Source organism: Dioscorea cayenensis, chromosome 18, assembly GCF_009730915.1.
Source record: "Dioscorea cayenensis subsp. rotundata cultivar TDr96_F1 chromosome 18, TDr96_F1_v2_PseudoChromosome.rev07_lg8_w22 25.fasta, whole genome shotgun sequence".
Taxonomy (NCBI): Eukaryota; Viridiplantae; Streptophyta; class Magnoliopsida; order Dioscoreales; family Dioscoreaceae; genus Dioscorea; species Dioscorea cayenensis.
In genome coordinates, this window is record NC_052488.1 from 18,093,197 (window position 1) to 18,120,858 (window position 27,662).

Here is a 27,662-nt window from a genome sequence, read left to right on the forward strand (position 1 = left end):
ACTAGCCACGTCACAATATTATATATATATATATATACGCACACCTTAGTTATTATTATTATTTTTTTTTTGTTTTTTTTAAAAGACATTAATTATCATCTTGTGTTCAATTTAGAGCTCAAATGGAATCTCGTGGTGCAAATACTTAGCCGGCCTTAAAGATACCAAGGTTGGCCACAATATAAATAACAAGAGCTAGCATACACTTCAAATTAAATGAGATTTCTATACATTTGTAGTTAGATATATAACAATGTTGCATTCTTCATTAGATCTTGTGATTGATGTATGGCAACAAGTTAAGGCTCCAGTGATCGTCCCATTGCTCCGGGCCGTGGTGGCAGTTGGCTTGACGATGTCGGTGATGTTGGTCATTGACAGGGTGTACATGTCTATTTTCATTTTCATAGTCAAGTTATTCGGAAGAACGCCGGAAAAATGTTACAAATGGGAACCTATGCCGGAGGAAGATATAGAGCTTGGCAGCTCGGAGTTCCCTGCAGTTTTGATCCAAATACCAATGTATAATGAGAAAGAGGTTAGCTATTTTTTTTTTATCTGGTTAAATTATTAGACTGGATCAAATTCATTTATATATGTATTAGATTAATTATAATATATATAATTAATAATGTATCATTTTTAACTTTATGTTGATTTTATTAATGTTGTATCATGATTCATGAGACAGGTCTATAAGCTTTCCATTGGCGCTGCTTGTGGGCTCTCATGGCCATCAGACCGAATTATAATCCAGGTTCTTGATGATTCAACTGATCCAACCATCAAGGTAGGTAGTCTTTTAAATGTTCCTCTTTGTAAATATATATATATATATATATATATAATAAGCACCTTTTCCTCACATTAAATACTTTTTTTTGATAAAAGTGGATTAACTACATTCATGAAAAACACATTAAATACTTAATTTGTAAATATATATAGAGACCAAAATAAAAAAAAATGATAAAAATATAAAAACGAATGAGCGAAGAAAATGAACAAACAATGCCAATATTTTAGAAACTGTATCACTAAATAATATGTATCTAATAACAAACTGTACTGCAAATAAACAGGAGATGGTTGAGAAGGAGTGCAAGAGATGGGAGAACAAAGGGTTGAACATAAGATATGAGACAAGAATAGACAGAAAGGGATACAAGGCTGGTGCATTGAAAGAAGGCATGCAACGTAGTTATGTCAAACACTCTGAGTTTGTGGCCATCTTTGATGCTGATTTCCAGCCTCAACCTGACTTTCTCCTGCGAGCCATTCCCTTTCTTCTCCACAACCCTCAAATTGCTCTTGTTCAAGCTCGTTGGACTTTTGGTTATTTATTTATTTATTTATTCCCACACCTTTTTCTTAATGTATTCTTCAAATATTAGTTGATTCATTGATGAGATATAATATGGTTTAATTATATATGTTTTCACATGATGCAGTGAATTCAGATGAATGTTTGTTGACTAGAATGCAAGAGATGTCTCTTAATTACCACTTTGATTTTGAGCAGGAAGGTGGCTCTGCATGTTCTGCCTTTTTTGGCTTTAATGGTGATTAATTAATTTATTTATTAATTATGTTTTGATTACCATATTTTAAAATTTGTTTTATTAATAATTTAGGGACTGCTGGGGTGTGGAGAATTAGTGCCATTGATGATGCAGGAGGTTGGAAGGATAGAACAACAGTGGAGGACATGGATTTAGCTGTTAGAGCCACCCTTAGGGGTTGGAAATTTGTTTTTCTCCCTGAACTTAAGGTATTAACTTATGTTCACTGACCTTGTTTAATTTAATTCCAAATTATTCAAACTGAATTTTGCTCTCCATATGATGTGACAGTCTTGTAGTTATTTATATGGCACATGAAGTAATGTAGTAATTGGTTTTGTTAGATAAGTTTGAATAAATCAATATGGTTTTCTTTTGCTTATTTATTTATGAGGCATATAAACCAAGTCAGTTTCATTAGTAACGAAATTTTAATTTTTCTGCAAAATTATATGAGAATGATCTTTAGTTATGATCACGTGAAATTTAGATGGATTAGTTAGATGAATGCAAAGAGAACAGAGAATACAGAGACTAGTTCATTAACTTTCATATCAAGTTTATCCAACTGGCTAAAATAATATATTTATATATATTTATATATTAAAAAAGTTGATTATATTTATACATTAAAAAAAGTGGATTATTAACCCTTACATATGCATAGCTTTATTGTGTTTATAAATAGTAGCACAATAAAAAACAGAATGTACAGATCATAATCGTAATAGTACTAGTAGAATCAGTTGGAATACAAAAAAACCATAAAACAGAAACAAAGCACACTAGAATAATTCAACTGGGTAAGGACCATTGTTGAATACTGTTTGGCGGCACTGTTTATGCACCCATCCTTTCTATCTCTTTTTTCTCAATCTTCTCTCTATCTTTTCAAAATCTGAGGATGTTCCTGTAAATATTCCCTGCATGAGACATGAACATGAACTAATCATTTTTATGGTAATGATACATTTGTTTTTCTACCAAATTTGATGAGCTCGATAAAATATGAATTACTCAAGGTTGCTTTTGTTTAAATGTTCAGATATGGATTTAAAGAAATCTTGTTTAAAAATAGTTTGCCAGGAGAATTTTTACATCAATTAACCAGGCTTTCACTTAATTAATTAAAAACTAATCAAAATTTAATATCTGTTCAGATTCCCTAAATTCTAACATAAAAAATTCTACAAATTAATTCATTCAGGTTAAAAGTGAATTACCAAGCACACTGAAGGCTTTCAGGTACCAACAACACAGATGGTCCTGTGGACCAACAAACTTGTTCAGAAAAATGGTCATGGATATCATCAGAAATAAGGTCAGCAGTTTAACATGAATCAATCACTGATTAATAATCAAAACTAATCATACCTAAACACTTAATTTCTGACATTCCATGTCATGCATGCATGCAGAATGTATCCCCAATGAAGAAGTTCTATGTGATCTACAACTTCTTTTTGGTAAGGAAAATTGTATGCCATGCAATAAACTTCATGGTTTACTGCATGATCTTACCTGCAACTTCACTAGTTCCTCAAGTTCAGATGCCAAAATGGGCCACTGTTTACATCCCTCTCACTGTTACTTTCCTCAATGCCATTGCAACTCCAAGGTTCATAAATTGAACAATACATATATATATATATATATCTTTTGAGTTTTTTTTTTATATTTTGAATACTTGTATTAAATTTTGTTTGTAGGTCGTTTTACTTGGTGATTTTTTGGGTGTTGTTTGAGAATGTGATGTCTTTGCATAGAACAAAAGCTTGTTTCATTGGACTTTGGGAAGCAAAGAGAGCAAATGAGTGGGTGGTCACTGAAAAACTAGGTCAAATGTTAAAGAATGCAAATGGTATTAGAGCTACTAAAAAGCCTTCCATTAGCATCAGTGAGAGGTAATATGTATCCTTCCTACTCAGTTTTTATATAAACTTTGCATTTGAAACACAAAGTCAAATGTTAAAAAAAAAAAAAGTGCAAATGGTTCTACAACTAATAGAAAGCCATCCATTATTTTTTTTAATAAAGTGATTTATCCACATTTTATAGAAAAGCCATCCATTAGCATCATTGAGAGCCATCCATTATGAATGTGAAAAACTAGGTTGAAAAATACTCAGCTTTCATTGAAGATGAAATGAGGTTTTGGATTGAACATAAACTCTATTATTAGCCATTGGTATGATAAATAATTATCTAATTAATAACCAATTTTATAAAATTTGTTTTCTGAAACTATAAAAATTAATGATTAACCTAACATTAAAAAAATTATTTGTAAACTAAAAAACTATTTCAATCATAGATAAACAGCACAATCAGTCAATTTTTCAATTTTATTGAATTCTTTTATTTGTAATCAAATTATTTTCAACTTTTAATATAACTAATTTTTTTAAAAAAGAAATAAATAAATCACAATTTATTAAAATAAATGAGATATAAACTATATATATAGTAAACCATCAAGCAATACTCAAAATTAAACATTTCATGTTTTAGGTTACATTTGCATGATATTTGGGTGGGAGCGTACCTTCTCTTCTGTGGGGGCATCAATGTAGCATATGGGAACGACCATCAATATATATTCCTCTTCACTCAAGCAATGGCATTCTTCACAGTAGGATTTGGTTTTGTTGGCACCAATGTCCCCAACTCTTGATGTGCTTAATTTCCTAGCTAGGACATTTGTAAATTCAAATTGTACATCTTTGTTAGTTTCAAATGTATCAGTTTATATTTTTTTTATCATTATAATTAATTGGAGAAGTATAATCTTATTGCACCATGTATTTTGAATTCTAGCTACCAATTTTATTACTGCATAATTTTAAGGGTTTAACTTTGTGTTTGAATTTTTGATGTGAACATCAGTAAGTAAATTAAAATTTAAAATATATCAGTGCATATATTATTAACTAAAATAAAAGATCAGTGTGAATATTAATACTTGTAATAATTGATCAGGATCACAAAAACCATCATTTATTTTAGGGAGTCTATTCAATAAGTTTATTCTGTGAAAAATATTTTAATAAAAAACTTGTTACTAATTAGTAACAAGTTTTTTATAATTAATTACAATAAATTAATTATAATTAATTTAATATATATCAAAATATTATGCATCTATTTCCATTATATATAGGGAAGGAATAATTTGACTGCGCTGAAAATTAAAATTAATTACATGACCATGCATGCACTATCAACAAAATTAGGAAGAAGATCAGAAAACTTCCAAAGAAAAACAACTTGAATATTCATGAAACATTATATTTTTCAGTAGGATACAATCTTTCTATAAATATAGAAATCATGCAGCTTAAATATAGCAGCGACATCATGTCCATCAAAATGCATGAGAGGTCTAAACTCATAACCACAAGACCTTCCCTAATCTTAGACTCATCTCAAACAGTACTTGTTCCTCATTAGGACATTCCATGCATGCCTTTCCATGGCACCAATAACAAAAGTTCTCCTCATCTTGTTCATGATCAATCACCCCTTGCTACATAGAATTCTACATGCACTTTTTGTTCTTCTTGTTGCAGCTCCTACATGTATGTCGGCTACTTCTTTTTCTACAGAGTTGAGCTTGAAGGAGTCGGAATGTGATATTTGGACAGGGAAATGGGAAAGAGATACAGAGGTACCATATTACACAAATGAGACATGCTCAACAATTCAGGACCATCAAAATTGCATGAAGAATGGGAGGCCTGATACTGAGTTCTTGAAATGGAGGTGGAAGCCAGACGACTGTGAGCTTCCTCGCTTCGATCCGAAAGCGTTCTTCAAGCTTGTTCGGGGGAAGACGGTGGCTTTCATCGGAGACTCCTTAGCTAGGAATCAAATGCAATCCTTGATGTGCCTCTTATCCAGGGTATGCAAGGGTTTTTCTTTTGCAATCATGTGATCTATATATATATATATATATATATGAGTGTGTGTGTGTGGCTTAATTAGTACCATGGTTTGAAAAAATGTTCTGCTATTAATTAAGAATAGAGAAAACAATGACTCTAGTAACTATTATTTTTAATTATTGTAATAAAATATAAATATCTAAGATCTAACAATGATTTTATTGAAATAGGTTGAGTACCCAGAGGATATATCAGAGACAACTGATGAGAACTTCAAGCGGATGTATTATAGTGCCTACAACTTCACTATCTCTATATTTTGGTCACCGTTCCTTATCAAAACCAAGCAACCAGTATATGAAGCTCCTTCTCTAGATCACATGTGGAAGCTCTATCTAGATGAGACAGATGATAATTGGACTTCCAAAATTGACAACTTTGACTATTTGATAATCTCTGGTGGCACATGGTTCACCCGGCCATTACTATTTTATGAAAAACGGCAAGTAATAGGGTGCCAGTATTGTGACATCAAGAACTTCCCAAAGATACATGTAAGCTACTTCCATCGAATGGCATTCCGCACAGCATTGCAAGGGATAAACAAGTCACCGAGTTATCGAGGGACGACAATAGTGAGGACGATATCGCCTCCGCACTTTGAGAATGGAGCTTGGGATCACGGCGGAGACTGTCGGAGGACAAGGCCAGCAAGGAGAGGGGAGAAAAAGATGGAGAAAATATATGAGGAGATGTATAGGAATCAAATAGAGGAATTTGAGGTTGGTAGAAAAGAGGGGAGGAAGAGAGGATTGGAGTTCATGTTGATGGATATGACTGGTGCAATGCTGCAAAGGCCTGATGGACACCCTAGTGGGTATTGGAGTTCAAATGGGAAAAAAGGGAAAGAGAAGCATAATGACTGTGTGCATTGGTGCTTGCCAGGGCCTGTGGATTTATGGAATGATTTGTTGTTTCACATGTTGAGGAGGCAAGGCAACTGGGAGCTAGAGTGACTAACTTCTTTCTGATGGCTAGCTATTGTTACGCACTAGATAGGTACTAGATGACATAAGGAACAACTTTGTTATAGAACTCAAGCATCAATAACACTTATATTAAACAGGATAATTCATACAAGGGGAGAGGTATCAACAAGAACTGGAAAAAAACTCTACAAGGGAAGAGGTATCAACAAGAACAGGAGAAAAACTTTAATTAACTGACTGAATACAAGACTTTTATATTTTTTACAAGAACTTTGGTGACCAAAAAGAAACTGACTCACTGAGTCACCCTGCAACATGGTGAGCCCTGGTTAACCTAACCGCTTAACAAGGTTTATTCGAACTTATGTTCATCCATCTAATGATGCTATCCTGACCGTTGTTAGAAAACACAATCTTTGTGCCTTGAACTTGAACCAGATTAGTTGATCTTTAAATCTCAACCATTCATTTCTCTCCATCTTTAACTCCAACAAACAAACTGGTATTTCAAATACAAAAAATTACCTTTCTACCCTTTCTGTCACAACTACTGAATCATTTCATCATAAAAACAGAAACTCAAAAACTCTTCTCCTAGAAAACCAAAAACTCTGAATACAAACATGCACACATTCAATAGCAGTCTTCTCTGAAACACTTCATTCACTTCTTGAATCAACTATCAACAGCTATTTGGTGCAATGGAATGGATTTGAACTATTTATTATATATATATATATATATATATAGATATGCACATACCTTTACATATATAGCGTGCGTGCGCACGCGCGTGAGAGAGATGCCAATGAAATAGATGTAGATGTAAATAAGAATTTTTTTTTTATATATTTGGATATTAAACACTTGTGTGTATTTTTTTTTTTTTAACAAATGTGACAAGCGCAATAGTTAAAGGCATCCTAGAAATTGATTGTCGAGCTATATGTTTTGCACCCAGTTGTACAATAATTGGGTTGTAAGCTTGCTCTTATATTGAGGACTCTTTTTGGTACCCAGTATACGAAGTGACCAATCACTGTCCGTGCATAGGGATCTTCGCTTATCATAAATTAGGTGAGATTTGAACATGAACCCCTTGTGAGAACGAAGAATTGCCTTAACTAGTTTTTTTAAAAGATTGATTGATTAGATGTTTTATATTTTTAGTAATTTGAGCATATTTAAAGGTGGTTAAATTATTATTTATTTATCATATAAGAAAATAATTATATTTGAGATATTTAGGAATTAAGATCAAATATATATAGAGATAGTTTATAAGAACCGATATTTTTGGCTTGAAAAATGGTAAAAAGGAAAAAAAATACAAAATATTACTAAATAGCATGTGAAGAAGAAACGGAAAAAAAAAAACATAGGAAAGAATAATACTATTATCATTGTATAGGGAGAAAGGGCCCCAACTAGTTGCAAATAGAAGCTTAAGGTGTAGTTGGCATTCATAAAATAGTTTATCCCGTGGGCACAAATATTTATACTTTATAATGCTACGACCACCACAAAATTTTTTTGGAAAAATTACTTATAAGTCTTTGGGAAGTTTCAAACTTCCCGATCAATCCTTCTGACTTTTCCAAATTCCATTAAGTCCCTTTTTTTCAGCCGTATTTGTTTTAGTCCCTGGTGTTAAGTCTGTCGATCAATTAATTGAATGAGAAATGTCAAAAATGCCTATGTGAGATAAATTGAAAAGTTAGTAGACTTTATTTTCCCTCCAAGTCATGTCACATTAAATGTTGTGTAATTGTCAAATCCAATGAAGCTTCTTTGTTAGAGACTTTTGCTTTTTCTCCTCCTTCTCATTCTTCTTCAACATCTTTTTTTTATCTTATTTGGGTTACTGGTTGTCAACAAGCAAGTTTGTTTATTTTATTTTGCTTTCTCTTCTTCTTCTTCTTCTTCTTCTTCTTCTTCTTCTTCTTCTTCTTCATCATCATCTTCCTTTCGTGGGTGTGGAATCCTCCATTATAAGGGTGGAAAAGTCTTTTCTTTACGAGCTTTTCGAAATTCATGTAGGTTTCATCATCAATGGAAACTTTCTGTACTATGACACAATACAAAAGAGAAAGACGTGTGCTTTAATTCACCGTCTTGAGCTCATTAGAGACAGTCATGGGTGCGATGTGTAGGGATGGCAAAAACCAAACCGACCCATGGTTTCTGACCCGATCCTCCCCGAATGGGTTTTTTTTTGTTGAATATCTGGGAACGGGGCGGGGTGGGGTGGGTTTAGTTATACCTTGCCCGTCCCCGCCCCACCATGCTAAAAATTTACATATATGCCCTTGTATATATATATATATATATATATATATATAGCAGTTTGTGATTGAAATACTTTCTAACCGTTGGATTATCTTATCCCATATCATCTCCACCGTTGATTCTCACCAAGCCCTAAAGGCAATGTTTAGGTGGTATGTTAGCCGATCCAAGATTCTAGCCTTTGTTTGAGCAGATCGACGAGAAGAGTTCTCCCAGATATCGCCCATCTAGTTATCGGGCTACCACTACGGTGCCAGTCCACTATTGTGACGCCAGAACTTGATCGTGTCCACCGCTGAGATCACGTGGTGAATTATTGGGGACTGTGTTGTGCCGACAGGGAGCGTCTTCACGTGATTTCTGCGGATGACATGGCCGCATTGGCCCTCCACCTGCCTTGTAAGCTAATTCAATGCCTTTGCCATCGCTGAGACTTCTCTCCGGAGTCCCATACTGGTGCTCAGGTTAGGAGGTGTTTTTACTCATATTATATATATATATATATTGGGAAAATTTATGCCGGTTTTGAATAGTGCATTGATAATGAAACTTTGGGAATTTGATTTGTGTATAATGGAGTAACGAAAAATTTTCAAGCTTGATGTTGTAAGAGTTGGAGAGCAAAATTACACTAATTGGATGGGTTTGGAATAGCTGCATGAGGGTAAGGAATTAAATGCTAAGATGTGATTAAAGAGCAGTGATATATGGGAGTATTACAGCTTGGAAAAATAAAAGCCAAATGTAAAATTGCTTATATTGATTTTCACATACCACCAAACTCTAGATTCATAGCTAATAAGGATTGATTTGGATTGGTGGGAATCTTGGAAAAATATTAACCATAAAACCAATTCACTTGTGATGACATCAACCTTGTTTATGAAGATTGTTTATGAAGATTGTAGAGAATTATGAGAATAGTTGTGAGATAATGTTTAGATCTAATTGGTTATCTCTTGTATTCTCTCTCTCAATTTATTTTAAAGCTTCTTTATGTAATCTTTTTTTTTTTTTTAAAGTTTTGCATTATTATCTTGTTTTTAATTTATTGTTTACCATTTTTAATTTTTTTTCAGGTTTATTTTTTAATTAAATTTGTTATGGATAGCTAACATGTGGCCAATCTCATGAAAAGTGAACATGAACATCAACACCTATTCAAGACGAAAATGCAAGATCAACTCAAATTCCATCGTCAATGGATGGAATTGATGGATTTTCTATCTCAACTCCAACTTCAAGTGGTACTCCCATTGGTACAACATCTTCCATGAAAGATGATGATGATACCACTTACAATCCTAAAAGATTAAAATTGGCAGTGTGGGAACACTTCACAAAACAAGAAATTTGCACAGAATGGAAAGCAATATGCAATTATTGCAAGAGGATGCTTGGTGAAAAATCTAAAAATGAAACCAGTCATTTGCATGATCATCTTAGAAGATGTCCAAGCTGAACACACAAAGACCTTAAGAGCAACTTTTATTATCAAAACACAAAAGGTGGATGGAACAACAACGCTTACCAACTATGCCTTTAACCAAACTTTGACAAGTAATGAGCTTGGTCGAATAATAATCATGTATGAATACCCTTTATCAATGCTTGATCATCGGGGGTTTAGGAGATATTCTTCTCTTCTCCAACCATTATTTAATATCCCTTGTCGGAACACAATAAAAAATGATATCCTTAAACTTTTCAAGGAGGAGAAGTTGAAAGCAATGAGAATGATCAAAATGAATGATAGTAGAGTTGCAATTACAACTGATATGTGGGCAGTTGATCACCAAAAGAAGGGATATATGGCTCTTACTGCTCACTTCATTGATGCCTCATAGGTTTTACAAAAACGGATTTTAAGTTATGATTTTATTTATAATATGCTAATAATTTTTTATGATATATTTCAAAAAAAAAAATTTATTATTCTAACCTTCTTTTAATTGTTTTAAGTTATTTGTATAATATTTACTTGACATATATTTAGGTTTTGTTATGTGCCTACTCCACACACAAAAGAAGTAATTACCAATGAATTGATGAAAATGCTATTAGATTGGAGAATTGACGGAAAGTTACCTATAATTACTTTGGATAATTGTTCAGTCAATGATGGTGTTGTCAATCTATTACTTGATCGGCTTCAACCGGGATCACTTTTACTTTGTGGTGAATTTTTCCATATGCGTTGTTGTGCGCAGATTTTGAACTTGATTGTCAATGATGGATTAGATGTCATTGGAGATGGTGTTGATAGAATTCGTGAAAGTGTTCATTTTTGAATAGCTACTCCAAAACGAATAGAGAAGTTTGAAGAGTGTGCTCGACAATTATGTATCCCAACTTCAAAAAAATTGTGCCTTGATTATAAAACAAGGTGGAATTCAACATATTTTATGATTGATACATCCCTCACTTATAAAGATGTGTTTAGTCATGCAAGACAAAGAGAGACAATGTGCAAGATTTCACCAACAGAGACAAATTGGGATATGGCAAGGATAATTGTTGAAAAGTTGCAACTCTTTTATGAAGTAACTGAAATGTTTTCGGACATAAAGCATCCAACAACAAACATTTATTTTCCAAAGATTTGTGAGATCAAAATTGCATTAATTGAATGGCTTTCTGATTCTAATGTGACTATTGCATTAATGGCTACAAGATGCTAGAAAAATATGATAAAAATTGGAGTGCAGTTCATGGCTTCATGGGGATAGTTACGGTGTTTGATCCAAGGTACAAGAAATGCATGTTAGAAAATCACTTTTCCAAAATATATGGAGATGTTTGTGATGTTGAAATTGATAGAATTGAGTATATTTGTCATTACTTGATTTCTGAATATCAAACAAGATATTCAGCCTTTGGAGTTGGAAAAAAAACACTCTATCATCTTCTACCTTGGCTCAAAAAAATATTGTTGTAGATGGATATGATGAATTTCTTAGTAGGAGAAAGAGTTGAAGTACTCAAAAGAAGTCAGAATTTGATTTTTATTCGGAAGAAGATGTTTTACCAAGATCTCTTCATTTTGATATATTGCAATAGTGGTAGACTGTCGATGTCAAGTATTCGATGATGCAAAAGATTGCCAAAGATTTATATGCTATCCCTGTCTCAACAGTGGCTTTAAAATTAACATTTAGTTCGGGTTGGTGATTGTTAAGTTCATCTCATAGTAGACTTCATCCAATTATGGTGGAAGCTTTAACTTGTGCTCAAAATTGGTTGGTAAATAAATTAGAAGATAACTTAATTAGTACTTTTTTATCTCACCTTTTATTACAAATTTGATTTGTATTTTGTTTTTTTTACTAGATCCAAATACAGATTTATCATAAACTTCTTCAACTTGTATGGAGGAAGATGATATCAGTTTCATGGCTTTTGACTTGGTAAATTATGTTGTCCATAAGTATATTATATCATTCATATATATATATATCTTTATAGAATTCTTATTAACATATTTTCTCTTTTTCTGTTTACCTTTTTTATAGGATTGATAAAGAGAGACAAGCCCAAGGTGTTTCTTATTTAATGTTAATTATTAAGTAATGGAAGTTGGACTATGTTTTCATTTAACTTAATTACTCTAGAAAGTTGATATGTGTGAACTTTAAAACTAGTTGCTTTTGTATGGTTATGTTCTTCATGTTTTTATTAGTAATGGTATGTTCTTATTTGACTTAATTGCTTTTATTAGCATGTAATGGAATGTTGGACTAGGCAATGTTATTTTATAAGAAGCATCTTTCAACTTTGAACAAAGGGTGCTTTTGTATGGTTATGATTTTTGTATTTTATTAGTAAATAGTGCATGGGATGTTAGATTCGGACTATGTTTTTAATATTTTTATTTGATTTAATTGTTCTAATATTTTCTTAGAATTTGTGGTGAATGATGGTCTTGTTGTGTTGTTATATAAATTGTACCATCTTTTATATAATGTAGTATTTTATATTTTGTAATTATTAATATAAATGAATTAAAAATAGTGAATTTTTTTTTTATCTCAAATCTTGTAAAAGTGGGGCAGGGTGGCCGGGGCGGGGCCGGCCTGGCCCCGCCCCATTGTCATCCTTAGATATGTGCATGTTGGGCACTGGACGTTTCTCAAGTGAGAGTCAAGTTCATGACGCTTGACTCATACAAAACACTGTGCCCAACTGAGTCAGATGTGGACTTTCAGCACATGTGCCATATATATCATGCTTTGAATAAATTTGTCGTGAACATCACCATCGAGGAAGTGAGTGGGTCTGCGGATGGAAACTCAAACTCTTTTATCCCATTGTAATATATACAATAATGAATGCTAGTGCTGGTTACCTTTTGTTTATGTTTTCTTGTGTATTAAACAGCTTTCCTATGTATTACTATTATTTCATGTATATTATTAACTTTACTAGTTATCTCCATCGTGCGAGTCTTCCCATAATCGATATTGAGTCACGGGCTTTTGATGTCCGCTATTTACATTGTAGTCGGTGCCATCAAACTAGGCATAATCGTTGATCATGTAATGCAGTCATAGCGAATTGAGTGGTCTATGCATAATGGAGGTGGGGATGTTATCTCTTTTTTTGTAGCACGGAGTGTTTCTGTGTAATATTAGCCTAAACTGTGTACATTTTGTTGTTGTTGTGCATTACCTTACGTTTCCGTGTATTATTTCTTGTGCTTGCTTATTACCTTACATTTCCATGTATTATTTCAGTATTACCGACATTTCAACTGTATTACTTGCCTTTTTTTGTTTAACATTATACAATTTTGCTGTATAATTATATTCTCATTTATGGATTATTTTGTAATTAATTCATATACGAAATGTTTTAATTTACAAACGAGATAAAATACAAGTCTTTCTAATGAGACTGAAGTTACATTAGTACCATTATCATCAGGTGCGGCGTTTAAGTCCACAATTGTGTCATCTTTCCCAATAACGTTCTCCTGCCCGTCAGCGCCCTCTACTCCGATAGGGCCCTATTATAAGGAAGCCATATGTACGGGTATACTACCTGTACTCATCCCTCTAATTGGCGGAACTGTATGACATCATTACACAGGAGTCGATGAGAATGCACAAAAAATACATATTCTTCACATGAAAGTTATTTGTTACACAGGAAATGTTAAATATACACAGGAAATCTAATGTTAAACAGGAAACGTTAAACGTACAAATGAAAGGATAATAATACGCAGATGTTTCATAAACTTTGATTAATATAAAAAATCCATACCATAAAGAGAGAAAAACTACTTGTCATCAGGCTACTAAAAAATGCATAGTTCGTCTTCTTTGGGAGGAAACCTGTTTCAGGCTTCTTCTGAATCTTACGTCTTCTTTGGGAGGAAACCTGTTTCGGGCTTCTTATAAATCTTACGATAGATTTGACTCTCTACTGGACCCTCATATGGTATCAGCGCAAGCACCTCACCTTCCAGTTTATCCTTACTCAAACCACTGAGAGACTCAAGTAGAAAACGATCATAGATATATATAATTTATTTTTAAAACTCAAATGTCAGAGGGTCTGTCTAGGAAGTTTTGAAACTTTGAGGGACCTATAATTAATTTTCCCTATATACATATCTATAGATATGTTGTTGTAAGCACAGAAAACGATTGTAGATATACATAATCATCTAAAATTTAGCATTATCTTAGGGTTATATTGACATCTGTTTTAGTTCAGGTTGCCCATGATATTATCATATTCCAAAGTAAGAAGTGTGAGTGTTTTTTCCCTAAATAATTATTTTTAATTTTTTAATAAACAAATCAAGTTATTAATTTTATATCATGTTGGTGAACTAATTTAACAAACAATTTCAAATTTTCAAAAGGAAATAAGAGAAATATCCGAGGAGTCAATAACTAAAAAAAAACCTTTTATTTGAGTTTTCTAACTTGAAAGGCATAACTCAAGTTAGAAAAATAAGTGACAATTAAAATGATAAAAAGAAAATGTTATTCTTAAATATGTATCAATTAAAAAAATAATAATATTTTAATTTATATTTTAAACTCTAACATGCTTTTAATTAAAAAATATATATAATTCTCAACCAATTTCATCATTTTATTGTTTGGAGGGCAATGACGTCATTTCATGCACCTGGATTTATGTTTCTCCCCTTAGGGGTAATTAGGTAATTTTTAATACCATTTAACTGCATGTTTAACGCCGTTTGAGAAATCTTGATTCAAAAGGAATGACCAAATAAAAGAGGGACCTTTAATAAAAGAGCAAACTTGGAGAGATTTATTGTAAAAGTGCAAATTTTACAGGGATTATTAAATACTTTCCACAATTTTTTTTAACTCAAAAACCACTTAATTTCTCTCCGGTTGCACGTGAAGCTATAATAGCATGTTTCGAGGCTATTTCAGGCGAGTTTGTTGATGTAGATCTGACATGGCTCTGACTCTGTGCTAACATGGCGCTGACTTGGAGTCTCCTCATCATCAAACTCACTAGAAACAACTTCAAAATAGGCCATTATGGGCTCATGTGCAACCGGAGAGAAGTTGAGTGGCTTTTGTGTTACAAAATTTTTTTTGTAACTACAACAATATATAGTGCAAACATTTGTGGTTATGAGTGAAATTAACCCCCAATATATATATATATATATATATATATATATATATATACACGCCATATTTGTAAAAATTTATTTATTATCATAAATTTTATAGAAGTTTATAAAATACAAATTAGAACTTTTGAATTTTTTTTTCTTGAAGCCATTTGAGAATAATATTAACTTATATATGGAGAGAGCCTTGAAATCTTTTTACTTATGTAAGATTTGTTATATTTTAAATTTTTTTGACATGACTTTGAGATTATAATATATTCGCATGGGTAAAATTTATCTATTTTTAAAAACAATTTTCTTAGTTTTTAATCGACTAATTATTTTTGGAGAGGGTAATGAGCCTTTGGAAACGAGAATCATTACTCCTATGGATCAAATCTGAATGGGAATTAAATTTGAATCTATTCTCACTCCTACGGATCAAATCCGGAAATAGATGGAATGCAATTACAAAGACTATTTTGCCCTTTTATTATTTAACTTAATTATAATTATTTAATTATTTATAATTAAAATCATAATGACAAAAACCTATAATTATAATAATTAAAGTGAATTATTTTAAATTAAATAATTAATTTTAATAATTAAAATGGATAGTAAAAGTGAATTATTTATTTGAAATATCTGATTATAATAATTAACATGAATAATGACATTTGAAATATTTTATTAATCAAAAGTTATTTAATCTAAATATGTAATTATAATAATTAAAATGAATAATGATATTTAAACTATTTTATAAATAAAAAATATTTATGGTTAAATATAATTATATATATAATATAATATATATAATATAATATAATTTCCTTGTTTGAAGGGCATAAAATGAATTAACAACAAAATATTTACAATGTTATGCTTTTTATTTTAACCTTATAAAAGATTAAAATCAAATACAATTTTAATCTTTTCCTAACTATATATATATTTCATATTTGTTTGGTTTATATAATATTAAAAGATAACTCACCGTCTATATGAATTATTGTGACATGTCTTTTGTGTAGCTTTAATCTTGTTGACATATTCCAATTTCTTTTTCATTCCATGTTATCACATTACATTATTATAGAAAAGTATAGTATTTTTCATTTTATTATCTGGATTGGATGAACCTGATTATAACCATTGATTTTTATCTGAATATGTGGAAATCATCACACCTCTAGAGATAAATTCACTGTACTAAACTCGATGCTCTTTTCAATTTTAACATGATGTATAGATGCTTGTTTTAAACTACCCAGATGAGTTATTCAAGAAATTAATAGAGTTTGACGTGATTTTCTATGCCAAAGAGCTAACCTATATAGGGATAAAGGTCACTAGTTATTAGCATAGAAATGATTCTATGTGCTCCAACGGGGTTGGGCATAATTAATCTCCATTAGGATAGTAGTAGGGTAGGGATTTCCAAATCCCTATGGTGATGTGAGCCAAGGGGGCAGAAATTCCACAATTTTTTCCCCACGAAGGCGTCATTAAAGAGATTTCCTTGCCCTATAGTGATTTTTAACCCAATGAAATTACATATCAACTCTTAGGTTTTTATTTAATTACAATTCTGTCATTATGACTAAACTGATGACAACCAAGAGGAATAGGGTTACTAGCCGAGAATGCCCAAGCTAACAACAAGGCTCCAAGCCCTATTTAATCTAAAAATACCTAGAGATTTCATAGAAAGCTCAAGGAAAACTTTGTAGGAAAATTTTTATTCATCGAAAACTTATCCATAAACCCTAAAAGGTACATACATATATACATAGACCAACCATTAAAAGGACATATATAAAAATTACTAAAAATAGAAAATTTCAAATAGAATACATGGTGATAAAATATGCGACTAACTAAAAATAACGCTACAAACAACACCATAAATAGAGTTTCCTAATTCTTTAAAAAGTTATAATAAATCAAAATTTAAAAAAAAAAAAAGTAAAATTTCAAATTTCGAGGCCACAAAGGTTGAATTTGGCCAAGAATACCACATGTGACGAATATAGCTCTTATGTTTTGATCATTGGCCAGTTTTCCATTGACTTAGCTCCACAAAACATAGAAAATCTAAAATCCAAATGTAATTATAATTATGAAATGCCTAAATAATTACATCCCACTTCTCCAATAAGGCACAATCTTGCTCGTCGAAGCATCCTACATCATATTATGTATATTTTGTCCTATTTGTATAAATTCAAAATTCTATGTTTTTATCTGTATCAATAAGTATTTAATGGAGTATTTTTTTGCTAATTTCTACATTATAATTTGTTTAATTTAATGAATATTATTTCATGGGTATATTCTTAATATTAAATAATTTTAAAAAATTGTATATATATTACCATATAGGGACTAGGAGCCCGTGAGGATGAGGAGGGGAAACTATTCCCTTTGCCAAGGAGTTGGGGATAAGGATAGGGAATTCTCATCCTTGGCTAGGGCGAGGACGGGGAGGGGTGTCCCTACCCTGGCCCGTTACCATTTATACTCCATAACATCAACAACACATTCTAGACAAATTTTGGTGGAAGATGTATTGCAATCAAACTTGGTGCTAATTCAAGCTTATGCTTTTCAATTACAATAGTAGAGAACCATCATAGAAGAGATCATTGCTCCCCATTAAAAAATAAAATAAATCACATTTTTGAGTTAGAATCCTTCATATACCACCTACATTACTTCTAATATTTAGGATGGGACGTCTACCTCTTTTTTAAATGACCATTGTTTCCATAGGACACCCTTATGGGCAGTTAAGAATATTTCATTTTCATAGCACATCACAACTTTCAGGCTTTATCTATGAATTGCTCTTCAGTTGATCTTCTTCCTTTATTCCCCTCTCACCCTGCTAAGTAGACTCCAAAGTCTGGAGCCTAAAGAGCAATAACACTTTTTCCATTATTGTGTGGTCTCTTTGTTTGTTTTTTTTTTAAAAAAAAAAAAAATTTAAGTTGTAATTTATACATACATAACGAAGTAAATATTTCATTTATATTATAGTTTAATATTATTTCTGTACTATTCTTTTACGAGTTATAATCAATATGCACACATGGAACGAGAGCATGTTTTCCCCTTGCAGAATTAATGAACTTATAAACAATTCATCACAAGCATCATAAAATAAAGTTGGACCTAATGAAGATTCCAATTTTTCTCTGTCCTGCATCTGCTGCCTCAAGATTAGTAGACTTTATTAATTCAATTTTATATTATTGAATCTTCAATCCATCTAATTTAGGGATATAGAGTGCGTTCGGGCAACCTAAACCATTAAACAATGAAAATGTTATATATATATATATATATATAATTTGGATTTTAAATAAGCTACGGAGACTAATGTGATGGCCACGTCTCACATCGTGCGGCCCACATTATCTAATCACAATTATATACATATTAATAAAAATGGCAAAATAGCAATTTGGCAATTAACTATGAAGCATATCCAGTTAATATTCCACCACAAATGATTAAAATAATTGATATTATTATGTAGAATTTATATTAGTTTCGAATAAAATACAAACCCTTATAGATAGAAACTATTTAAAACTCTGCTGCTGTTGGCTGCCTGAGAGGTGCATGCATTGTGTATTTTAAATTATATATTAAAAGTAATAATAACACTAATTAATATAATAATGTAATGTAATTCATAAAAAACCGCCGATGGTCTATAGTGGTAACTCATCATAAAATGTTCAATATAATAGTGGTTCAAAATTCTATTCTAGTAGTATTGTCCACGTATTATATATTAGGTATAAATCTATAAATATTTATCTTTTTAATTGGGTTTATTGTTTTTATCAATTAAAAAAAGGAGTTTGCCATCCTTGTAAGGTGAAATAAAAAATTAATGAAATGCAATATAATAAGAATACATATATAAATTCAAGCATTTTAACTCGGCCATTAGATGGTAATTATCACCTGTCCAACTTTGATTGGTTGGTTTCACAAAAGCACAACTGTCATTTTTTGCAAATTATTAATTATTTACTAATGTAATTAAAACGCGCATGTATTTATTTTTAGTATTTAAACTTTATAAGCAAGTATTTATTGTTAATATTAATTTCCATCATCATTTACAGGTAATTGTGTCAGAGTCATCTAATTTGCAATATATCTCATTAAATATTTATAATAAGGGTTTTTAATAATATAAGTTATTATTTAAAAAATGATATAATTCAATAATCATATACTAAAAAACATGTGCTTGATTAACATTGGATATATTCCTTCTTGGTTTAATACATGTGGTTTATTATTATTTTAAAAAAAAATAAAAACAAAAACAAAAACATTGTTTTGACCGAAATATTAATTCCAATTCCCTTCAGTACCCCATCTGATTGTTTAAATAATAAATATTTCATGCATATATAAATTTACTCAAGAAATAAATTGTTTATGAACACACACATCCTCCACATGTCCATCCCTAATAATGGAATAATAAATTTACTCAAAATGAACTTAACTCTCCATTATTGCATCCCTAATAAGTTTGACACTAAATAAGATCTTTGCTTTCAAGTCCAAAATGGTCCAGCTAAGCAAATGAGAAGAAAAACTTACAAAAGAAGTACCTAACCCATCTTCTATTCATCATTCAAAAAACATTTTTAAACAAGATTAGAAATATTGATTTCTACAATAATAGAATGAATAAATCCATGTTCAATAGCCCATAACACATACCAAATTTTTCATCCTACTTTGAGTTCAAAAGAGAATTCTCAAGATGTCCAATGGGAAAAGTTTCAAATGTTTACATGCAGTGGTTCCTATGCCAATCTTCATTCTCCTCTTGTTCACCATCATCTTCATCTATAACCATTCTTGGATTCAAACTTATCTTGTAAACTCTTCATCTTTATCATCTTTGTCATCATTTTCATCAGCAAGTTCTTTGTCATCAAACACTGGTTTGAAAAACAAGTTAGAGTGTGATATATCAAAGGGGGAATGGATTGGAGATGAAGCTGCACCATATTACACCAACAACACTTGCTGGATGATTCAAGAACACCAGAACTGCATGAAGAATGGGAGGCCTGACATGGACTTCTTGAAGTGGAGATGGAAGCCAGATGATTGCGAGCTACTTCGTTTCGCACCCGAGAAGTTCTTGGAAATTTTCCGGGGAAAGTCACTGGCTTTCGTCGGAGATTCACTCACCAGGAATCAAATGCAGTCTTTGATGTGCCTTTTGTCGAAGGTAATATAACTAATAATTGTCTGGCATCAGTTAATTAAATGTATGTTGGTGTATATGAATATATAAGTCTGAGTTTCTCAGGTTGAGTACCCGAAGGATGTCTCAAACTCGAGCGATGAGAACTTCAGACGCATGTACTACAAGACTTACAACTTCACCGTATCGATATTCTGGTCTCCGTATCTTGTGAAAGCTGAAGAGCCAAAATCAGAAGGCTCGATGATAGATCGAATGTGGAAGCTTTATCTTGATGAAGTCGATGAAAATTGGGCATCGAAAATTGATGAGTTCGACTATGTGATCGTCTCTGATGGGACTTGGTTCACCCGGCCATTGTTGTTCTATGAGCAGAAGAGTATCACAAAGTGTCAGTATTGTGAGATAGAGAGTGTTGAGCTGGTGACACTGAACTACTTCCATAGAATGGCCTTTAGAACAGCATTGCAGGCCATTAATAAGTTGGATAAATATAAAGGGGTGACCATTGTGAGGACTATTTCACCACCACATTTTGAGAATGGAGAGTGGGATAATGGAGGTGATTGTGTTAGGACAAGACCATTTGGGAGGAATGAGACAGAGTTGCTGGAAGGGTATGCAGAGATGTACAGAAACCAAGTTGAAGAGCTTGAGAGAGCGAGGATGGAGGGGGTGAAGAGAGGTCTAGAATTCAGGTTGCTGGACATGACCGGAGCTATGTTGTTAAGGCCGGACGGGCACCCGAGCCGATACATGAGCGAAGGAGCAAATGGTGGCAGCCAAAGCAAGCGCAGAGATTGCGTGCATTGGTGCCTGCCTGGTCCTGTTGATGTGTGGAATGATATGCTGTTTCATATGCTTCACAAAGCTGCAAATTTGATGTAGTTTTGTTTCAGTGACAAAGCAATGAATGCAAAGGCACAAAAACTGTTTTTTTTCTCATACAAAAGAGTTGGATCATACATTCACTATTCACAAAATACAAAGCTTGGAGAGGGTGGTTCATTTTTCTAGACACACAAAGCTGTTGTTGCACATTGTCGATCAAGATATCACATTGACTTCAAATGCACAAAATTTCTCCTCAACAGATGGTGAATAAGGACCACAGACCACAACATAATATGTCATTCTCACTGGCTGAGAGACAGCCATTCCTCCTGATTCAATTGGCAGATTTCAATGATGTGCTGTGATGAGAATGTCGTGATGCTGAATACGCTGCTAGTGCTGAGGTCGTCATGCTGAGTGAGCTCTTTGCAATGTTCAAGCTTTTATTGGCGGTGAGCCAGACAACCCAAAAGAACCCGACCCACCCTGTTGCGCATGAATGATCATGTTACTAATTGAAGGAATCCATACTAGTGTCACAAAATTCTAGTTCATGTATAATTATAAGGTAAACAAAGTAGTAATTTATTCATCAACCACCATGGAGTACAGTTAACAATATATCTGATGCTCAAAAATGCATTTCAATAAATGATAAGGTAAATTTTCAGAATGCTAGAACAAGCAATTTCTGACAAACAATGACTGGCATTAGGATATTATAGTGAAGTGGCTGTTTAACTAAAAGATAAAAGATCATATCGATGGAGGTAATTAAAGAGGCAGATTTAATAGGCATGGTCATAAAAGCAACAGATAGAACTTCATAATACCAAGTCTTCTGGCGTGGGACACAGGTAATATTCCAGGCATTTTCTTTATTCTAACTAAGCCAACGGCTGTAATCTTATCATATAGATGATCCTTTCCTAGCACTGGCACAGAAACGATGAGTCACAAGGTCGAACAGATTTCTCAAATCATGAAGATATAGACTAAATTAAATAATTAAATTATAAAATTTGAAGAGTTTCACAGAATTGTGGTCATCTTTAACTTTTATCAAGAAAATTAGATGCTAGGAAAATAGAGTGGGTTATGGTTTAACTTTTTATTTAAAAAAATGGTTCAGAAGGGAAAATAGTGCGCTAGATCATAAGGCATTCATCCATTCAAAGTACACTACGGGAAAATACAAAACAGCCAGATCTATAGTTTCATGGAGAGGAACAGTATTGAAAAGGTGGATTCAAAGGGACTTTGTTCACATCTCTTTTAAAGAGTCTACATGGAGTAAAATTAACACTAGAGGCAGAATGAATTAAATAGGGCGAGAGCCCCGGTTTTGCCATGCTGTTTATAGCCAGCTTTCAGATAAATAAAAGGAAACTGGAGCAAACTAGCAGTAATAGAGGAACAAGTTAAGGACAAGTACCTGTAGCTATAACAACAGCAAAGATTGTTAAGCTAGTTGTGATGGAAATGACAAATATTGCAACCGATAAGGACCAAATATAAACTGCCGTTAAGCAGGCAAAGAAAAGGGCTAAAAACCCTCCAGCAGCTGCCAAAGATATGAGAAACGAGATGATAACAGCATTAAGAGTTGCGGCCAAAAGGAAAAGTGTAAAAATCAGCAATCCTGTCAAAGCAACAAGTACAATAGTCCCAACCTGTCGTAATAAAGGGGAAAAATTGCATTAGGAACAATAGTCACTAAAAATACAATTAAAGTAATCTTCCGCTGTTCTTGAGTTATAATTTATTTATATAAGAAAGTCAAAGCTTATTATCTGATATGGCAGAAAATAACATTGGGATGGCTATACAAATACATAAGGAAAAAAATTAAAGGTGCTTGCGACAAAATATAACTAAATCAAAAATCTGAAACCCAAGGCAAAATTAAACTACAAAACAACAATGTGGGATAAAGCATGATTTAAAGCAAACATCATGTTTGAGCCAATGAAGTTCAAAAGAATGATAACCTACTAAGTAATAATTCATCAGTATAGCATCATTAAGTCTTCATTTTAAACCAAAACAAAAAAAAAAAATGTTATCAACTTAATTCATGATGTTCTAACATGTCATGAGATGTGGTTACCAATTAATCAACAAAAGAGTGAGAACATATTGATAACACACCAGATGCCTACCAAAGCCCTTCTTCAATTTTTTTTAATAATTTAAAGTGAATAGGAGTGCTCTCTTAAAAGAAAAACAAATAGACAGCTTGTGAAAATCAAAATAAACAAAATTGTACACATGAAACCAAAACCATATTAAGGTCTCAATTATTCCCCCAAAACCTAAAAATTCAGTTTTTTATATAAATTAAACATCAATAATTATTGATTAATATCCAATTATCATTCTCAAGATCAAGTGGAAGCTAGCTCGCATCTCAAACAAAAATGAAGTTTCAAAATTCTTTGGAAAATTAGAGAATAATAATCCTAACCATATGCTCTTAGGGGCCAACGGTCAGCACCAGGTCTTTTGTATATGGTGTTCATTTTGGGAGAAATACAAGATCAAACCCAAAGCCTACGAAGGTGGGGTTAGATGTGTTGAGATATTAAATCCTAATCATATATTTTTAGGGGCCAACGGTAAGCACTAGATCTCTTGGGTATGGTGTTCGTCTTGGGAGAAATATAAGATCAAACCCAAAGCCCATGCAAGGTGAGGGCCTAGATGTGTTGAGATATTAATTCCATTCCTGACTACTCTTAAATTAGGGGCGGTTATCACATATTTGTCAATATACATTTATATATATGTATATATATATTCTTAGGATAAGAATTAGCCAACAAAGAACCTCAAATAACAATCAAGTCCTTGACTTGAGTATGTTTTTCAGAATTTGATTGTTTCAAACAGAAAGCAATACAAAGGGACAAAGGTAAACATTGAACAAACGATTTCAATTATTCTTCTCTTAATACAAAATGCAAAACACTCTGCTTCTTCTAATTAGAATTATTTTCTGATATTGGATCACTTCACTAATAAACACATACAAGATCATCCATCCTACCCAATTCATTCAGTAAGAATCACCGTCGTAAATCAACCACTACTTCTCAAACAATTTGGATCAAATCTGGAATATTTCAATTCAATTAACTGCTCCACAAGAACTTTTTCCCCAAAATTAACATAAAATTATCAAAAGCAAAGAACATAATCCTAAAAAAAATGCATCTTTTACTCTTTGATTGACTTACAGAGATGACAAGAAGAGAGCGGAGAGGGCTGCCGCGGCGAGTCCATATGAGGAGATCATGCGCAGAGTTTCTGGAAGCATCTGGAAGCTTCGGCGCGGTCTCAAGGAAAGAGGTTCGGATCCTCCGGAACAGCGGCGGAGGCGGTGATGCGGCGGCGTCGGGAGAGGTCACCCCAGAGACAAATCGGCGAAGAAGGGTGTACAAAGTCTCACGATCTCCGATGCTGTTGATCTCGACCGAGCGGCGGTGATCGTCGGAGATCTTGCTCGTGGCTTCGGAGTTCGTCGTCATCGTTTACTTGCTCTTTCAGTGATGTCATGTTAGGCCTCACTTGAAGAAGAGAAATGGAGGTGGGCCGGTAAGATTACCGGGTTAGATCTTGCGTGGCAATCTCTGACCATGACACGTGGAATTTAGAAATACATTTTCCGATTTTTCAGAAAAGAAAACTCTTATTAAGCTTTTATCAAAAAATAAATAAAATCTAATTAAGTTAAATAATTGAAATGAATCAGAGTTTATTGAAAGGCATTGAAACACAAAATTAAAAGGTATCAAATCAAATTGGAGATATGAATTGATGTCAAAGTGGGACAAATAAATACTCGATTAAATTTATTGATATGACAGGTTTTTAATATTTATTTTTTTAGGAAGTGAATGAATTTCACATGTAAATTAAAAACTAAAACAGGTTGCAGACATATAAGAGAGAGGGTGACAGATTTTTTTTTTTTTTTTTTAATAATACAGGTTTTTTTAAAACACATCAGTTTCTCACACTCTGGGCAAGCGCGGGTTCAAAATTATGTATTATAGAGTATTGTTTGTAGGTAGCATATACTAGACATTCGGTTTTAATATTGTCTTTTATGGGAAGAGGTATATTTTTCATTTTTTCAGAGTTAAATAATAAAAAAAATTTACTATCAAGAAGTTTGTGCATTGATATATTATTTTAAGTGTATATTACAAGCTTTTATTGCCCCCATATTAACCCGCTCTATAAAATAAAGTCTTAGGGGATCGTAGTGTTACAAAAAAATGGTGTACGACGCCTAATATGTTGTTTTATTAATTAAATAAATAATTCATAACAGAAGTAGAATTATTTACCTCCAGCCATATCAACTAAACAGAATAACGAATAAACTGAAATATATACTTGAAAAAATCAAACAAAATTACAGACTCTTCTAATTTATCATGTTCTTTTTATCAACAAAGTTAGGTATTCATAATAACATTATATCGATCTATATATAATTTTTTCCATCAAAAATTAATTTAACTTTAAATTTTAAAGTATGCTATTATCAAAATATCTATTAGAACAAATATAGAATTCAAATAGTAACATGATTATATATGCTTTGTTTTAGATTATCATGAAGATTTAATTTGCCAAATTTGTAGGTGGTTGTAGGCTATCCAAGATCTCTCTTTTCTATCATAGGAGGACCTCAGTAAACCTAGGCCTAGGCAATGTTTCACTGAATTGATCTAATTTTTCAATTGATTTTTTTCATCTTCAAAATTGTTAACACTCATAAAAGGAATAATGGTTAAATTTGAAAAAGATCGAGGTTGGCGAGAGAGCATTAAGATTAAAAATGGGTTTATTTCGCTCTAATCAGACAGTCTAGCATTCATGATGGCCCTGGATGTTAGATCTCAAGTTACTTTTACTTTAATATTTATATTTACAAAAAATAATATATAGAGGCATATATATATATATATAAATTTAAAATATATAAAATTATGATAGATATATCTTCATACAATGACAGGATTGATTTTTTTTTTGTCACTAAGTTTTGAACTTATTTTTTTTCAGTTACCAAATTTTAATTTGTATCGTAAATATTACTCAAATTTGATTTCTTTTCTCCGGGAGGGTACCCGCGAGTAACCACATACATGCAGCTGACGTGGATGCCGAAAAAAGCACAGTCAGCACTGCTTGCCACGTCCTCAGTTTGAGATGGAGCCTCCACGTCAGCAAGGGTGTCCACGTCAGTAGAGTTGTCCACGTGGGCAGGTGAATAAAAGCCTTGTGTTCCTCTTAGCCGAACCCTAACCCTAACCCCATCGTCTTCTCCCACAGAGCGGCGGCCCATTCTCCACGTCTCTTGAAACCCTAGTTTCTCCCCTTAGCCAAACCCTAATCCCATCCTCATCTCCCACACCGAGCGGCGGCCTCTTCTCCACGCATCTTGAAACCCTAGTCTTCTCCCCTTAGGCAAACCCCATCCTCATCTCCCACGCCGAGCGTCGACTTCTCTGACATTTCATCTTGAAAACCTAGTCTTCCCCCTTAGCCAAACCCTAACCCTATAGTCATCTCCCAAGCAGAGCAGCCACCGCCTTCTCCCACTTTTCATCTTGAAACCCTAGTATTCCCCTAGTCGAACCTTAACCCCCATACGCATCTCCCAAGTTGAGCAGCCACCTACTAGCCCAAGACTTCTTCTCCCTTGCAAGTCCCTTGGGATTGTCTTCCTTCTACGGTCATTAGTTTGCTGAGTTTTTTCTCCTGTACCCTTCGTGCAAACACTAGCATCCTTCTTTTAATCTTCGCAGTTCTGGGAAGCATCTTGTCTACCAAGAAAGAGGTTCAAGGATAAGCTGGGAGTGATGGCGATTGATTGGGAGGTTCGGGGCAGAAGCACTAGAATATTGTAAGTGTGATGTTCAACTATTTATTTATTTTTATTTGGATATAGTATGGCCTCAAGGTTTCAATCAGTGTGAGTTTTATGTTTTAAAATCTTTTTTGTTTTATTTGGGATCTGATTAAAATTTGGAGTTCAGTGTTTGATTTTTCCACCGCTATGTTTGTTAAATAATAAGCATTGTACTGAATTTGGGGTTGAAGGTTTCTGTTTTTCCACCATTTTGTTTGTTATATGTTAAATAATCAGTTATGGACTGAATTTGGCGTTGAAGGTTTCTATTTTTCATCTGTTTGTTATTTAAAAGTTTAAGTTCTGTA

At 32.8% G+C, this 27,662-nt stretch overlaps 4 protein-coding genes across 4 annotated transcripts; 3 read left to right on the forward strand and 1 right to left on the reverse strand.

Moving 5' to 3' along the window:
* The first annotated feature begins 290 nt into the window (after nt 1–290).
* Nucleotides 291–4,244, forward strand: LOC120282374 (glucomannan 4-beta-mannosyltransferase 9-like). Its single transcript, XM_039289181.1, has 9 exons — nt 291–538; nt 692–790; nt 1,083–1,335; nt 1,452–1,562; nt 1,635–1,771; nt 2,770–2,883; nt 2,981–3,180; nt 3,272–3,466; nt 4,074–4,244. The coding sequence occupies exons 1-9, from the start codon at nt 356–358 to the stop codon at nt 4,234–4,236; spliced, it is 1,455 nt and encodes a 484-aa protein (XP_039145115.1). The 5' UTR covers nt 291–355; the 3' UTR covers nt 4,237–4,244.
* Nucleotides 4,245–5,142: 898 nt separating this feature from the next.
* LOC120282867 (protein trichome birefringence-like 21) lies at nt 5,143–6,462 on the forward strand. The gene is made up of 2 exons (XM_039289703.1): nt 5,143–5,463; nt 5,677–6,462. The coding sequence occupies exons 1-2, from the start codon at nt 5,143–5,145 to the stop codon at nt 6,460–6,462; spliced, it is 1,107 nt and encodes a 368-aa protein (XP_039145637.1).
* A 13,676-nt stretch (nt 6,463–20,138) lies between these two features.
* LOC120282868 (protein trichome birefringence-like 21) lies at nt 20,139–21,479 on the forward strand. Its single transcript, XM_039289704.1, has 2 exons — nt 20,139–20,615; nt 20,697–21,479. Exons 1-2 carry the CDS (start codon nt 20,139–20,141, stop codon nt 21,477–21,479), a joined length of 1,260 nt encoding a protein of 419 aa, XP_039145638.1.
* A 22-nt stretch (nt 21,480–21,501) lies between these two features.
* LOC120282681 lies at nt 21,502–24,984 on the reverse strand. Its single transcript, XM_039289520.1, has 3 exons — nt 24,665–24,984; nt 22,861–23,098; nt 21,502–21,911 (listed from the first exon to the last, which is right to left on the reverse strand). The coding sequence occupies exons 1-3, from the start codon at nt 24,953–24,955 to the stop codon at nt 21,760–21,762; spliced, it is 681 nt and encodes a 226-aa protein (XP_039145454.1). The 5' UTR covers nt 24,956–24,984; the 3' UTR covers nt 21,502–21,759.
* Nucleotides 24,985–27,662: the final 2,678 nt, after the last annotated feature.

Excerpts from the sequence above, each read along its gene's own strand:
- LOC120282374 (XM_039289181.1), top strand. The coding sequence starts at position 356 with ATGTCGGTGATGTTGGTCATTGACAGGGTGTACATGTCTATTTTCATT. Across the intron at positions 791-1,082 it reads CAACTGATCCAACCATCAAG|GAGATGGTTGAGAAGGAGTG; the intron begins GTAGGTAGTCTT and ends GCAAATAAACAG. Across the intron at positions 1,772-2,769 it reads TTTTTCTCCCTGAACTTAAG|GTTAAAAGTGAATTACCAAG; the intron begins GTATTAACTTAT and ends TAATTCATTCAG.
- LOC120282867 (XM_039289703.1), top strand. The coding sequence starts at position 5,143 with ATGTCGGCTACTTCTTTTTCTACAGAGTTGAGCTTGAAGGAGTCGGAA. Across the intron at positions 5,464-5,676 it reads TGATGTGCCTCTTATCCAGG|GTTGAGTACCCAGAGGATAT; the intron begins GTATGCAAGGGT and ends TTATTGAAATAG.
- LOC120282868 (XM_039289704.1), top strand. The coding sequence starts at position 20,139 with ATGTCCAATGGGAAAAGTTTCAAATGTTTACATGCAGTGGTTCCTATG. Across the intron at positions 20,616-20,696 it reads TGATGTGCCTTTTGTCGAAG|GTTGAGTACCCGAAGGATGT; the intron begins GTAATATAACTA and ends TGAGTTTCTCAG.
- LOC120282681 (XM_039289520.1), bottom strand. The coding sequence starts at position 24,955 with ATGACGACGAACTCCGAAGCCACGAGCAAGATCTCCGACGATCACCGC. Across the intron at positions 23,099-24,664 it reads GCTCTCTTCTTGTCATCTCT|GTTGGGACTATTGTACTTGT; the intron begins GTAAGTCAATCA and ends TTATTACGACAG. Across the intron at positions 21,912-22,860 it reads TGCTGTTGTTATAGCTACAG|GGTGGGTCGGGTTCTTTTGG; the intron begins GTACTTGTCCTT and ends CATGCGCAACAG.